This window comes from Ovis canadensis, chromosome 16 (assembly GCF_042477335.2).
Source record: "Ovis canadensis isolate MfBH-ARS-UI-01 breed Bighorn chromosome 16, ARS-UI_OviCan_v2, whole genome shotgun sequence".
Classification (NCBI taxonomy): Eukaryota; Metazoa; Chordata; class Mammalia; order Artiodactyla; family Bovidae; genus Ovis; species Ovis canadensis.
This window is the reverse complement of record NC_091260.1, coordinates 31,597,552-31,613,737: the sequence shown is the minus strand read 5'-3', so window position 1 is coordinate 31,613,737 and position 16,186 is coordinate 31,597,552. Positions and strand designations below refer to the sequence as shown.

Here is a 16,186-nt window from a genome sequence, read left to right as displayed (position 1 = left end):
AACAGGAGTAGCCTCCACTCACTGCAACCAAAGAAAGCCTGTGCACAGCAATAGTGACCAGTACAGCCAAAATAAATACATGTTTTAAGAACTAGTCCCAGTCCTGTCATTTTATAGATGAAAAAACTGATGCATAGGAAGGGTACAAAATTTATCTAGCCATCACAGGATAAGAACACAAGACTTGAGGAAATGAATAAAAAGAAAAGAACAACAAAATCACAATCACAATTTTGAAATTTACTGTAAGAACAAAAGGTGTCCACTAGAGGGAGCCAACAGTCCATTAACTTGAAGTTCTTATCTGCCCCTTCAAAAGGCGCTGTTGTTTAGTCACTAAGTCGTGTCGTGTCAGACTCTTTAGTGACACCAAGGAATGTAGCCCGCCAGGCTCCTCTGTCCATATGGTAACAATGAAGACTTTTTTCCAGGAACATGGGAGCATTTGGATTTCTTTCACTAGAGGTACAAATAAAAACTTTTCAAATCTCCAATATTTAAAAAAAATGTTATTAGCATACAGCAAAATTGATCATTTTTTCCATTGTGTGTGTCTATGTGTATACTGCTCTATCAACAGACACTTGTGTAACCACCATCCCAATTAGGAAACATTTCCATTATTCACCAAAGAACCTCTCTCCTGCTCGGACTGTCTAGTCACACCGCTGACTGCACCCGATATACACAGCAGCATTCCAAAGAGATGTTCAGTGTTTATCCATTCACCCACGGAGGAACAGTTGAGTTAATGGAGCAGCTATAAACATTCACATGCAAGTTTTTGTGTGAACATAAGTTTTCATTTCTCTAGGGTAAATGCTCTGGAGCAGAATATGGAGTCATATGTAACTAATACATGTCTAATTTGAAAAGAGACTGAAAAACTGTTTTCCAAAGTGACTTTGTTTTTCAAAGTGTTTACCAGCCTAGACTTCCCACCATCAGTGAATGAGATTTCCAATTGCTCTGCACCCTCACTAGATTCTGGCATTATCAGTATTCTTATTTTAGCCATCTACTAGATATATAGAGGTATCTCACCAGGGTTTTAATTTGCATTTCCCTAGTGCTCTAATGATTAAGTGTCCTTTCAAATCTATTTTTTGAGTTGTTTTTTCACAGTTGAGTTTTGCAAATCTTTTATATATTCTTGATATTAGTCCACTTACACGTGGTTTACAAATATTTTCTCCCCAACAGTCGCTAGTCTTCTCATCAACTCACTAGCACCTTTCACACAGCAAAGTCTTTAATTTTGATGAAGTCCAGTTTATCATTTTTTGCTTTTATAAATCATGCGTTTGATGTCATGTCTAAAAGCTCCTTCTCTGACCCTTGGGTATAAAGATTTTCTCCTGTTTTTCTAAAATTTTCATAGTTTTACACTGAAATCTATAATTCACTTTGAATTAATTTTTGTATAAAAAAATGAGATTTAGGTGGAGCTTCATTTTTTTGCATGTAGACAAACAGATGTTTAATTGTTCCAATGTTGTGACTGCCGGTGGTATAGTGGTGAGCACACTTGCATTCCAATTCTTCCAACATCATTTGACAAAAAGACTGATCTCTTCCTTTAAAGGAGCTTTTACATCTTCATCAAAAGTCAATTGGCCATATTCTTAAGTGTGTTTCTGGACTCAATTTTGTTCCACTGATCCAAGCATCCATCTACCCCTTCACCAATACCAGTCTTCATTACTGTGGTTTATAGGGTAAGTTTTGAAACTACATAGCATGATTCCTGTTTTTTTTAATTAAGAACTGTGAAACTTATATTCAAGAAAGCTGACAAAATCTACATGACAAATTTTAGGTTCAAATTAAAATATACATGTTGGAAATAAGCCAGAAAAAAAAAAAAAGCAAATATAAGGGAAAAGACAGAAAGAAAAGGAGAAACTAAGCAGAAGAAAAGAAAAGGGGAAAGAATTGGGAACATGAGATGATACACATAAAGAGACAGAGGGACAAAAGTAGAATAAAAAGAAAATGGTTCCCCACACTGCCGGGAGCCAGCATGGGGAATCCCGCCCGTGGCAAAGGTCATGAGGAAGGGGGCCTGACAAAACACAAAGGCGGGATCAGGCCTCAGGGGTCCCCCCTGTATTTTCTCGAGCCATCTACCTCCAAAACCAGAGTCTGCCTGCTTTACTGTGTTATGCTTTCCACCTACTCGTCTGACATTAACAGGGGGGCTGTCCCCCCACCACCTTTTTCTAGAAAAAGTTAATTTAGAGCTTTTAGATAATAGGTCTCCTGGGCATAATAAGAGTGTTTCAATCCAGAAACCCCTCTGATGGCTTTCTAGCCTGCCTGACAGGTGTGTCTGGACTCTTAAAGCTGCGCATGTGATTGTTTGCGGCCTCCTGACCGCGAGAGGCACAGGAAGCTTAAAACATCCTAGGAATGTAGGGGCTTCCAAGGAGTCAAAATCATTAGAATAGGACTGATTGAGGGTTTCATTTGTTGAGCCAATACTTGCTGCCAAGTTTTCATATCTTTTATTTGTAGATATAGTTGGTATATAGAAAAAACCGGTAGTAGCCCTGGCATTAGCAACATTAGATCTTTGAGTTAAGTACTTTCTTTGTTATAACCCACTGCACCTTTGTTCTACAGGAGTGTAACTTTACTTAGTACTTTGAGGGTGATGCAGATTAAGAAAAAACACTTCAAGGGAAAATGGGTTTTCTGGTTGATAAACATTTATCTAGGAAAAGAGCTATAAAAATGTTCACAGGCCCCCTGGCCAGAAGATGATGTAAAACCACCTAAGACCTTTTGTATATGGGAAGGTATGCAAAAAGAAAGCCTGGTCTCAATAAGGGTCAGCACTGCTGCCCCTGCATAACTCTGCATATTCCATTATTTCTTTATGTACAACTTGAGGTATATAAGCTGCTTTTGAAAATAAAGCTGTGGGTCTGGCACCAATGCTTGGCTCCCCCATGTCGTTCTTTTCTCCCTTTTCAGGCTGAATTCCCATCTGGAGCGCGGAGGCTCGCCAAGCCCACTAATTTTGCCTGGACTTCTAAGATCTGAATGGGGCGGGGGGGGGCGGGGGGTGGTGGCGGGGCACTTTGTGTCTCCACTCCTTCGGCAGACTGGAGAGACACCTGTGGCCTACGTAAGTGGTGCAAGCTCCTTATCTTGGAGTTTTATTGGTTCTCCGCGTAAACCAAGTTATTCAGCCTCTTTTCTCCACTAATTTTCCTACTACACTATTCTTTCCTAATCTCTCTTTATATCTCTAATAAACAAGTCTCTCCTCGCCGACTCCGTCCCGGCTTCGAATTCCCTGGATCCACCTGGGCTGGACCCCACCACTACACATTAGATCAGAGCTTCCCTGGTGGCTCTGTGGTAAAGAACTGCCTGCCAATGCAGGAGACGAGGATCCAATCCCTGCATCAGGCAGATCCCCTGAAGGAAATAGCAACCCACTCCAGTATTTTTGCCTGGGAAATCCTACTGACAGAGAAGCCTGGTGGGCTATAGACCATGGGGTTGCAAAGAGTCAGACACGACTTAACAACTAAACAACAACACATTAGCTCGCACACACTATGCTGGAACTAGTGAATTCCTTTCTGTAAACCATGAGCATCTAGTTACAACTGCATTCCAGAGCTAGCACTGGTAATGAGAGCAGGGCGAGGGCCACGTGGAGGCTCCAGATCAAGGACCTATCCTGCTAAAAATCTAAAACAGACCAAATGCTCTCCTTATTAGATAGTCCAAACAAGCAATGATCACAGTATACACTTCTATTTTCATATAATCCACTACATTCAGTTCAGTCGCTCAGTCTTGTCTGACTCTTTGCGACCCCATGGACTGCAGCACGCCAGGCCTCCCCGTCCATCACCTACTCCTGGAGTACACCCACACCCATGTCCATCAAATCGGTGATGTCATCCAACCATCTCATTCTGTCGTCCCCTTCTCCTCCTGCCTTCAATCTTTCCCAGCATCAGGGTCTTTTCTAAGGAGTCAGTTTTTAGCATCAGGTGGCCAAAGTATTGGAGCTTCAGTATCAGTCCTTCCAATGAATATTCAAGACTGATATCCTTTAGGATTTACAGGTTTGATCTCCCCGCAGTCCAAGGGACTCTCAAGAGTCTTCTCCAACACCACAGTTCAAAAGCATCAGTTCTTTGGTGCTCAGCCTTCTTTAAGGTCCAACTCTCACATCCATACATGACTGCTGGAAAAACCACAGCTTTGACTAGATGGACTTTTGTTGGCATTAGGTTCAAATAATCCCACATAAATATCTGTTCACATACATAAATGGGCAATTCAGGGATCAGCATGGAATTTCCTGGTGTTCTGTTTAGATGTTTCAAAGAGACAAGTGTCTCGTTCTCTGAGGATGAAATATCCACTCTGTCTGCTTCACAGGGTTGTCATGAAGATCAAATGAGATCAAAAAGAGAACTGCTACATAAACTGAAATTTCTCATAAAAATACAAGGTAGTGCAGGTTCTCTTAATCTGAAGTCGAGGGCCACAAAGCTTGGTTAGACACAGATGATAGCATCTGTCTGGCTGGACGATGATGACCCCAATGACTATGATGTAATTGTCTTCACTGGTAGCAAATCTAGCCACTCTTTCTAGTCATCGTCTTACCAACAGCAAAGAAGTGGTTCAGTAAATAGCTCTGGACCTTTCTCTGTAACATCTCTGATTGTTAGGGACATTCTCATATTAGGATCTTATTTTTCTTTTTAACATACAAAAATTCACTATATCCTATTGCCTATACTGCAAGGAGATCCAACCAGTCCATTCTGAAGGAGAACAACCCTGGGATTTCTTTGGAAGGACTGATGCTAAAGCTGAAACTCCAGTACTTTGGCCACCTCACGTGAAGAGTTGACTCACTGGAAAAGACTCTGATGCTGTGAGGGATTGGGGGCAGGAGGAGAAGGGGACGACAGAGGATGAGATGGCTGGATGGCATCACTGACTCGATGGACGTGAGTCTGAGTGAACTCTGGGAGTTGGTGATGGACAGGGAGGCCTGGCATGCTACGATTCATGGGGTCGCAAAGAGTCGGACATGACTGAGCGACTGAACTGAACTGAACTGATATTTAATTCTTAGATTCTTGAAAAATAAAATCATAGTTAACACATGTGAATGCAATCACACAAATACATTTTTAAACTAGTTATAAGATTTAATACTCTACAAAATAAAAACATAACTCATCATTTCTGTTATAAAATTCTCCTGTGTGTGTGTGTAATTTCTGTCTTCAAAAAATACTCTAAGAGTCTTTATATTTCATGTTGCTTTGTCTAACTATGCCTTTCTGTAACCCAGGCCCAGGCAACCACCCATCCCTACATTTACATAAGTATTTCAGCTGATTGTGTTTACCTTACCTCCTCTATTTGAGAAGACAGTTGATCATTCAGTATGTATTACATAGTACTTAACACATTCCTGGAATTCTGTGAATATATGAACACATGTTGACTACGCCAACTATTTCTTTGTTTCCTATTCTGTCTGTTTTCTCATTCAGTCCTTAAATTAGTTAACAAGCTAGTCAACCTCATGCTGTGGAAATGAGACAGTCTGGCACACAGCAAGAACACAGGCCTCAGACGCAGAGCCCTCAGTTCAAATTCTCTTTTACTACCACCTGAGTGACTGTGGACAAGTTGGTACCTTTGGTCTCATTAATTCCCTTATTTTTAAGATTAGAAAAGAGACATCTGCAGGTGCTGAGGTAAATGATGACGATGCAGTGACTCTGGTCCATCACAGGCACTCCACAACGCTAGTTCCTTTCTTTCCAGCAAGAACTCTGAGCTGCCCATTCCAACTCTGACACTATTTACAGAGGCTCCTCCTCCACAAAGCATTGTAGGCATTTATGACCACAAGGAGCAGGTGGGCACTGAGCAGGGAGGGCAGCCTGTCCCCAGTTCTCCCCAGGGCACTGGCGAGCCAGCATGCCATCCCGAGCTATATGCTCAGTCCTGGAAGCTGCCTCATGCCAACAGGCACCTCTGCACTTCTGAGTGAGCTGACTCTCAACTCAGGGCATGGGTCCCTTAACAAACCGTTGAAAGTCTAAATAGACTTCACCCCTGATTAATCTGAGAACATCAAACACCAGTTGTTAACGTACAGGACTTAACACTAGAAAAACGGAAAGCTATGTGTCTTCAAGTGGTAAATAATGAAAGAGGTACTACACCCTTTATAACTCACAAGTATTTTATAAGAGAAACTGGGTAAAAAAAAAAAATCATTATTTCATGGTTGAATATAATCTATCTGTGCACTTTATTTTTTAAAGGACAAATGATTAAGTCTTCATACTGAGGTGAAACATGCTCTGACAGTCACTACTGGGGGACTGGCTCCTAGAACAGGCTCCTATTTTACTCGCCTGGCATCTCTGAAAGCCTCATGGGACTCACTGAATGGTACCCAATATAAGGTCACAATAAAACAGACTCTTAAGTTACTCCTCCAGACAACCTTCTAGAAGTGTAAGCTACCTCTTGATGGGGTACAAGCAATTATAGCTTCCCAAGAGAAACAATCACTTAAGCATTCCCAATGAAGTGTGTCATGTGGAACCAGGGCTAGAGTCTCCACTGCCTGATACTAATAAGCACTATGGTCTCAGAACAGGCTAATACCACCCAAGATTCTAATTAAAAGTTGGATCAGCCAAGCCAGAAATAACTGCCAAGTGGAGAGACAAATAATTGCCCAGCTGACAATCCTGATGCCTGGAAGAGGAGATTGCTGATGAAATTCCATGAGGAAGTTAGATGTTAAACATACACCACTGTCTGGTGTTAGCCTGAGTGCTGCTGACCACCCTCCACTTGCTCCACAGCCTTCCTCAACAGCTAGTCCCAAAGGAACCAAAGACATGACTCAGGTAGGGAACAGTCACGTTTTCTCTGCTCAAAGCCAGGTGTCCCAGTGGCCCCGAAATGCCTCGCTGAAGTGCTGTAAGACCATTCCTTATTCTTCTGTTGGAGTAAACAACAGTAAATATTAAGGGCTCATCATCTTCATTTCTTCCTTTAATCCCTCACAGGTTCATGGTGTTCTGGTAGCCCTCTATGTAGATAACTCAACGATTCCTCTTTTCATTCTTCTTTAAGTATTCCCCCATTCCCTGAATCTCAGGCAGGCCCTTTCCACCTCCAGGAATAAACCAGCCTAGTGTGCAATGAGAAAGAAGGGCAGTGTCAACAGAGGGACATCCTTGCCCTCAGATTATCACATAGTAAGTAAGCAATCACAGAAGGGCACTGAAACGTGGAGGGGAGCAGCCATGCACTGCAGAGTTAATCTGAGACATGGGGGAATTCCAGCACCATTCTTCATGATAAGCCTGAGCTCTACTTGCAGATCAGACGCCTCTGCCCCCAACCCCCTAAACACACACCCTCACGTTGCTCAGAAAGATGCAAGCCAGAGCTACTGTTCCACCCTTTCAGATTCCCCAGGAGAGGCACTCTGCTACAACAGCCATCTTTCCAGGTTACGGAAGGCACGAAAAGGTTCCATTACTGAAAGCCACTGCAACAAAAGACTACTTACGGGTGCTCTATGAAGCCAAGAACAAGCACAATCAGTTTTCTCATAGCAACAGATGCAGTTCTCCAACCAACAAATCGCAAGTACAAGCATCCCTCCTGGGAACAAGGCAAGTTCTCTCACAGGAGGAATTCCATCAGACTGACCAGATCCATGCGTGCTCCCCATGCTCCTCCCCATCAGGGCTGACATGCCATTACCTGTACAAGTGACGGTTGTCCTCGAAGTCTTCCTGGCCCCATTTTCCCTTGATGTCTTCAATAACGTGGTTCTTCAGGAATTTTTTTAGCAGCTGGACAGTTTGTTTGCGGGTCACTTCAGGGCCAAAGTTTTGGCTGCACCTCAGCAGCTCGTGTAGCCAATCCACAGCTTCGGTCGCTGTGAAGCAATGCTCATAACTTTTGAAACGACAGCGATGTTTCCGTAATGGCATCTTGGCACGAAAAAGTTCAACTGTTTCATTCCACTTGGGGCAGAAACAGAGGAAAGCATTTAGTGAATTTTTTAAAAGGTTACTGCATCCCAAATATTTAGGACAACGAATGCTGTTTTTCCATTTAAAAGACTGCCTTAATAACAGAATCAGTCGAAGTTTTTTTTTTTTCTATTTACGACCTTTAAATGCTAAGGTAGCCTTATATAGTGCCTGGTCAAAGCACGTTTAAAAATTCTGCACAATACTTTCCTATTCCAATACAAGCAAGCTTCCAATACAGGGGCCAGGGGTTTGATCCCTGGTCAGGGAACTAAGATTTCACATGCCACATGATGCAGCCAAATTTAAAAAAGAAAAAAAAAGAATTTTTTTAAATCTAGATATCCACACCATTATCAGTCATCCCGAAATTAAATGAAATGTTCACATGCGATGTTCTTCCTACATAATTACTCTGTTTCCTTAGGACCCCTGTCATCCCACCAGTCCTGCAAGCTCCAAAAACTCAGTCTTACTCTTATAACCATTCTCTCTTCTTTCATGCTCCTCTTTCAAGTCTTTAATTTACAGACTCTGAACCTTATTTTCTACCTACCTTCATACTGAAATCAGTTCTTCCTTTTACTTTCAACGATAGTTCTAACCCCAACATATTCTTTTTATTTTGCCCAACACTGTAACCTTGTTTTTCTCTTCTTCCAAGTTTCTCTTTATACTTTCCGCTGCTGATCACCTCTGCACCTGTGGGCCATTTCTCTTCTCCCTTTGATAGATAGCCTCTCACAAGCAGAGTAACCGTCCCTGAGTACACAGCACCAGGTGCGTCACGGGCCCAGGTCAGGTCTATTCACGCACGCTCCCTGGACATGTGGCGCAGGGCACCGCAAACACACAGCAGGTACTCAACACACAAACACCCAACTGGGCTTTCCCTTTGCCTATTTTTATTAAACCACCTCCTAACTTCATGCAATTTAATTCTACTCTGATTCTCAATCATGTCTTCCTCCTGGCCAAATTCAAATATCTTTATGCCCTCTGCATATCAATCTTTCTACTTCATTTGACACTATGATAAGCCACGCTTCAAATTAAGTTGGTCCAGATTTAAACTTTTTTTAAACTCTTAAAACCACACACAAAAACAATGCAATCTGTAGAGTAAGATAACATATAACCAGAATTTCTAAGACAAAATGAAAAATTCAACTCAAGAAAGGGCATTCAATAGAAAAATGAAAAAAACACTTAAACAGGCACTTCACATAAAAGAATCTCCAAATTTACCATAGTATATGCAGAGATGTTCTATCTCATGAATTAGCAGTGAAATGCAATAAATCCCCGATGCAATAATATACATGCCTACAGAATGACTAAAATGAAAAAGACGGGCAATACTAGGCGCCAATCAGAACATGGAGCAACCAGAAACTATATGCACACTGTATAACCCACAAATTCCATTCTTAAGTGTGTATATATATTCAGCAGAAGTATGATGACCAAAAGCCACACTGTTCAAAATAGCACTATTCTTACTTAATAGATTAAAAACAACCCAAATGTCCATCAACACAAGAATAGATAAACAAATTCATCAAACAGAATACTGTAAGGTAATGAGAATAAACAAACTACTGCTACATGCAGTAACATAGATGAATAACATAGATAAAATGTCATTGATAACTGTTTTCGCTTCACAACACGAGTCAAATTACAAAACACAACACTGAGGGTTGAAGTCAGTCAGTTCAGTCACTCAGTCATGTCCAACTCTTTGTGACTCCATGGACTGCAGCACACCAGGCTTCCCTCTCCATCACCAACTCCCAGAGCTTACTCAAACTCCTGTCCATCAAGTCAGTGATGCCGTCCAACCATCTCATCCTCTGTTTTCCCCTTCTCCTCCCACCTTCAATCTTTCCTAGCTGCTGCTGCTGCTAAGTCTCTTCAGTGGTGTCCGACTCTGTGCGACCCTATAGACAGCAGCCCACCAGGCTCCGCTGCCCCTGGGATTCTCCAGGCAAGAACACTGTAGTGGGTTGCCATTTCCTTCTCCAATGCATAAAAGTGAAAGGGAAGTCGCTCAGTCATGTCCAACTCTTAGCAACCCCATGGACTGCAGCCTACCAGGTTTCTCCGTCCATGGGATTCTCCAGGCAAGAGTACTGGAGGGGGGTGCCATTGCCTTCTCCAATCCTTCCCAGCAACAGGGTCTTTTCCAATGAGTCAGTTCTTTGCATCAGGTAGCCAAAGTATTGAAGTTTCAGTATCAGTCCTTCCAACGAATATTCAGGACTGATTTTCTTTAGGATGGACTGGTTTGATCTCCTCGCAGTCCAAGGGACTCTCAAGAGTCTTCTCCAACACCACACTTCAAAAGCATCAATTCTTCGGCGCTCAGCTTTCTTTATAGTCCAACTCTCACATCCATACATGACTACTGGAAAAACCATAGCTTTCACTAGACGGACCTTTGTTGGCAAAGTAATGTCTCTGCTTTTGAATATGCTAAGTTGGTCACAGCTTTTCTTCCAAGGAGCAAGCATCTTTTAATTTCATGGCTGCAGCCACCATCTGCAGTGATTTTGGAGCCCAAGAAAATAAAGTCTCTCACTGTTTTCATTGTTTCCCCACCTATTTGCCATGAAGTGATGGGACCGGATGCCATGATCTTAGGTTTCTGAGTATTGAAATGTGCTTCCTATTTTTTTCCCTTGAACATTATTCCATTTCTTTACTTCTTAGAATCAAAAATATTATGATAGTGGAATTATAATACAGCACTGGTCAGGGACTTCAGAGACAAACAAGTGCTAGATATAGGTATACCTGCCACACACTGGCAGTGTGAACTTGACCATGTCAGTTCACCACTTTAGGCCTAAATAAAATGAGAGTCCCCTTCACAGATCACAGCCTTGTTGTGGCGAAGGGGCTTACTTTACTCAATGAAGCTACAAGCCATGCTGTGCAAGGCCATCCAAGACAGACAGATCAAAGTGAAGAATTCTGACAAAACGTGGTCCCCTGGAGGAAGGGATGGCAAATCACTCCAGTATTCTTGCCGCAAAAACCCCATGAACAGTACAAAAAAAAGACAAAAGATATGACCCAGAAGAGGAGCTCTCCCAGGTCAGAAGGTGTTCCCCTGGGGAAGAGCAGGGGGCAATTACTAATAGCTCCAGAAAGAATGAAAGTGCTGGGCCAAGGCAGAAACGATGCTCAGTTGTGGATGTGTCTGATGGTGAAAGTAAAGTCCAATACTGTAAAGAACAATATTGCATCAAACTCCAGGAGACAGTGAAGGACAAGGGAGCCCAGCATGTTGCAGTCTATGGGGTCACAATGAGTTGGACACGACTTGGTGACTAAACGATAACAACAAAATGAGAGAACTGGGATCTTTAGAGCCCATTCAAACGCTCAGATTCAATGACACCTGTAAGTCTTTTAAAGTTTACCTGTTACATCAGAAGATACAGACAACTCAGAATTAACTTCAAAGAAAGGACTGGTAGATTTATGCTATTTTCAGAAAAATCAATTTTCTTTCTCATTTCTTGTTAACTAACGTTTATAGAACTATTTAATACATGGATTACAAAAATGAAAGTTATTTCAGTGAAGATGAGTACGTTGCTAATTAGCTTTCATATTTACCATTAATTGACTTACAGAGTCTGTCATTTGATTTTGAGCATAGAAATTTACCTAGTCCATAAAATGTTATTTTCAGATAAGACTTTGGTACCTTAGAAAATGGAGCTGTACATGGTTTGAGAAAGTATAGTGAACCATGAAAGGAGGAAGCAAAGGCCAGCTCACTGTGTACCACTAGGTTTTTCCCAAGCTTTTCTGAAGATTAGGTTGAGTGTGATGGTGGGAGAAGACGGAAATGGTAAACTGGGAACCAGGGAGGTAAGCAGAGCTGAGGCAGAGAAAGAGGGCTAACTGCTTTAACTGATAAAAGCTGATAACACTTAGAGATTTTACAGTGGGGGGTAGGGGGGAGAGTACCTGTAATGACTACAGAGATCACCAATAAATCAGGAATTCTCACTTAAAAAAAAAAAAAAAAAGCCTATCGCTTTCTGCGTTTTCAAAAATCTGAGTTTAAGTTCAAGATTCTCAAACAGAATAAAGTCAAGAACTGATTGATACTTAGAAATTCTGGTGAAACTGAGGTGTTTTCTTCAATTATTGACATGATTTAGTTTCCTGTTTAACTTGATCAGTCTTGGCTAAATGTGACTTGAAAATCGCTTCTTGGGAACTGAAAATTTCTGAAGAACAGAGTACTTTTCTTCATAAATTCTTTTGATAATATTTTAATGTGACTCAGAATCAAGAATGTCTTTCACATAGGCAGGCTCCATCTATAGAGTTATTCATACAATTCTGTGAATATGAGATTTTAAAAGTCTCAATTATCATGTAATTTATTTTTTAGTCTAAAGCTAGAAGAATGTGAACAAGTCACCCCAAGATCCAGCATCTCTGTTTCCCCTGTGCAGCGAATAAATTGGCAGTTGTTGTTCAGCTGCCAAGTCATATGGACTGCAGCACACCAGGCTTCCTTGTCCCTCACCATCTCTGGGAGTTTGCCCAAGTTCATGTCCATTGAATCTGTGATGCCATTCAACCATCTCATCCACTGTTGTCCTCTTCTCTTTCTGAAGTATGAGAATATTACTTTCCCTCCACAAAGGAGAGTAAGCTTTTCTGCTTTTTTTGTTAGTTTTTTTTTTTTTTATGTGGGCCATTTTTAAAGTCTTTATGAATTTGTCACAATGTTGATTCTGCTTTATGTTTTTTTGTTTGGAGAGTGTAGGGTGTTGTTCTTTTTCCTTTTTTGGGGGGGCACGGATGGGGGGGCACCTAAGGCATGTGCGCTCTTAGCTCCCTGACCAGGGATCAAACCCACAGCCCCTGCATTGGAAGGAAACGTCTTAACCATGGGACAGCCAGGGCAGTCCCAAAGAGAGTCAAGTTTTTGAATGTCCCTGATAAAGCACAATCTGCATCTCATCCCTAAAGATGGACCAACCAATAGCCTTGACCCCAGATGGTTTCAAGTGGTAGAGGCACTGTGAAATGGAACTTGATAAGAAACACTATTTAAAACACTATTTAAAAAAAACTTTACTTGTCCCCTGCCACTACCATCCATACCTCTTAGAGACTCAGTTCAGTTCAGTCGCTCAGTCGTGTCCAACTCTTTGCAACCCCATGAATCGCAGCACGCCAGGCCTCCCTGTCCATCACCAACTCCTGGAGTTCACTCAGACTCACGTCCATCGAGTCAGTGATGCCATCCAGCCATCTCATCCTCTGTCGTCCCCTTCTTCTCCTGCCCCCAGTCCCTCCCAGCATCAGAGTCTTTTCCAATGAGTCAACTCTTCACGTGAGGTGGCCAAAGTACTGGAGTTTCAGCTTTAGCATCATTCCTTCCAAAGAACACCCAGGGCTGATCTCCATTACAATGGACTAGTTGGATATCAGAGCCCAAAGGAAAACCTAAATTTATATGAATTTTTTTAATGAATAAATCATTATGGGTCATATGTATACCTATGGCTGATTCATGTCGATGTTTGACAGAAAACAATAAAATTCTGTAAAGCAATCATCCTTCAATTAAAAATAAATTTTTTTTAATTTTTATTTTTACTTTGTTTTACTTTGTTTTACTTTACAATACTGTATTGGTTTTGCCATACATTGACATGAAAAAATTAACAAATTTTTAAAAAATCATTATGGGGCTTCCCCGGTGGCTCAAAGGTTAAAGCGTCTGCCTGGAATGCGGGGTACCCGGGTTCGATCCCTGGGTCGGGAAGATCCCCTGGAGAAGGAAATGGCAACCTACTCCAGTACTCTTGCCTGGAGAATCCCATGGAGGGAGGAGCCTGGTAGGCTACTAGTCCATGGGGTGGCAAAGAGTCAGACACGACTGAGCGACTTCACTTTCACTTTCCTTTCATGGGTGTCTGAAGTGGATTATTTGCAAAAATGAGGGCAATAACTTCTTCCATCCTCTTATCTTTTCCTGGATATCCCTTAGGGGTACCAGAAACAATAAGTCTAATTCTCAAGTTAGCTGTGGCCAGAAATGGTGACAGACCAAGGAGTGCAGTCTCTTCCTCCCAAATCACCTATAAGCTTTCATAAAAAGTCGTCCAAAACCGACCGTCAGTTCAGTTCAGTTCAGTAGCTCAGTCGTGTCCGACTCTTTGCGACCCCATGAATCGCAGCACGCCAGGCCTCCCTGTCCATCACCAACTCCTGGAGTTCACTCAGACTCACGTCCATGGAGTCAGTGATGCCATCCAGCCATTTCATCCTCTGTCGTCCCCTTCTCCTCCTGCCCCCAATCCCTCCCAGCATCAGAGTCTTTTCCAATGAGTCAACTCTTCACATGAGGTGGCCAAAGTACTGGAGTTTCAGCTTTAGCATCATTCCTTCCAAAGAAATCCCAGGGTTGATCTTCAGAATGGATTGGTTGGATCTCCTTGGAGTCCAAGGGACCATCAAGAGTCTTCTCCAACACCACAGTTCAAACGCATCAATTCTTCGGCACTCAGCTTTCTTCACAGTCCACCTCTCACATCCATGACCACCCATAGCCTTGACTAGACGGACCTTAGCCGGCAAAGTAATGTCTCTGCTTTTGAATATACTATCTAGATTGCTCATAACTTTTCTTCCAAATCGACCCTGGACATTACCAAATTATCTCCACTTACTCCATTATGAAATCGCTAAGATCACTTGCTTCAGGTCACAAAGAAATCAAGTATGCCTCAGAACTCATTATCAACGCTCTTCTCCCAGGAAAAAGAAAGCAGCACCCTGAACCACTGCGGTCTGAAAGAAAGTGAAGTCGCTCAGTCGTGTCCGACTCTTTGAGACCTCATGGACTGTAGCCCACCAGGCTCCTCCGTCCATGGGATTTTCCAGGCAAGAGTACTGGAGTGGGTTGCCATTTCCTTCTCCAGGGGATCTTTCCAACCCAGGGATGGAACCCGGGCCTCCCGCACTGCAGGCAGACGCTTTACCGTCTGAGCCACCAGGGAAGCTGTAAAGGCTCTTTCAAGCCATCCGTCCCGGCCCACCCTTCCCCTTCATTTAGGTGGGTGCTGACAGAAAACGAAACATCAGGAGTCGGAAACGTGGCCAGAGAGATCCACCTCTGTTTAGGGTACCGTTGCAAAGAGCCTCAAGTGTCACCACAAGTGACACTTAGGATGACACGCCCTGCCCGTAACAGGCGGCGGGTGGCCCGAAAGTGACGGACTGACTGCGTCTTTCCTCTCCCGGCGGGGGACGTAGGGTTCAGGGGGACCAGGAAAGGGGAGGAGGGTGCCGTCGTGCTCTTCCGGGCGCTTTAAACCCGGAGTCGCAGTTCACTGGCGAGAACCCAGCCACCGTCTCGGCATCCAAGCTGCGCCCACCCTCGACGGGCTGGGCCCGCGGCCGAGCTAGCCTTTCTTTAGGCATCATCTAAAATTTGGCCTCACAAGCAGAAACAAGCGCCGCCTCCAGAACTCGGCCCGACTAGCTCTGGAGAAGCGAGGACTGACGAGCCAGCGGTCGGCCCACAAGGCCGGGGGCTCGCTTCGCCCAGACCCCCGCACGCACACTCACCAGCCTGGTGGCCCGGTATGGCCCGGGCCCCACGATGCGGTGCTCCATGGGCCCGCACGCCACGGCGGCGACCAGCGCCGATCCCGGAGAGTCCCAGGCGCCGCAGTTTGAATCCCGAGCCCACGCGCTGCAGGCGCTGATTGGGCGGCGCGGCGGCACGTGACGGGAACTGCGGGGCGGGGCTGTCGGAGCCCCAAGGAGGGGGCGGTGGGCGGCTCCTCCCGAACCTCCAGCGGCGGAGCGAACCACAAGCTTGAAACCGACTCTTTTCGACTCTGTGCCCACGCCTGCCCAGCCTGCGCGCACGCAAGGTGTCTCCGCTGAGGGGTCGCTCTGAACTTGTGTATTTCAGAGACCGAAACCCGGCTAGGCTGGATAGACAAATCCCTGTACACCCTTTCAGTGCGCGGTTGAACCTAGCGTTTGCGGCTCAGATTGGGAGAAGTGGGTAGTGAAAGGGAGCGAGTGGACAGCCTCTTCAAGTGGAGGGACGTGTGAAA

The 16,186-nt window shown here is 43.7% G+C and overlaps 1 protein-coding gene across 1 annotated transcript in view; it reads right to left on the bottom strand.

Annotated features, from left to right (window-relative positions):
* Nucleotides 1-15,831, bottom strand: part of DEPDC1B (DEP domain containing 1B) — a 101,015-nt gene extending 85,184 nt beyond the window's left edge. The window contains exons 1-2 of the mRNA XM_069556476.1: nucleotides 15,687-15,831; nucleotides 7,795-8,060 (exon numbers count right to left, since the gene is read on the bottom strand). Coding sequence (XP_069412577.1) covers nucleotides 7,795-8,060; nucleotides 15,687-15,734 — 314 coding nt within the window. The 5' untranslated portion in view covers nucleotides 15,735-15,831. The remainder of the gene's footprint in view (nucleotides 1-7,794; nucleotides 8,061-15,686) is intronic.
* Nucleotides 15,832-16,186: the final 355 nt, after the last annotated feature.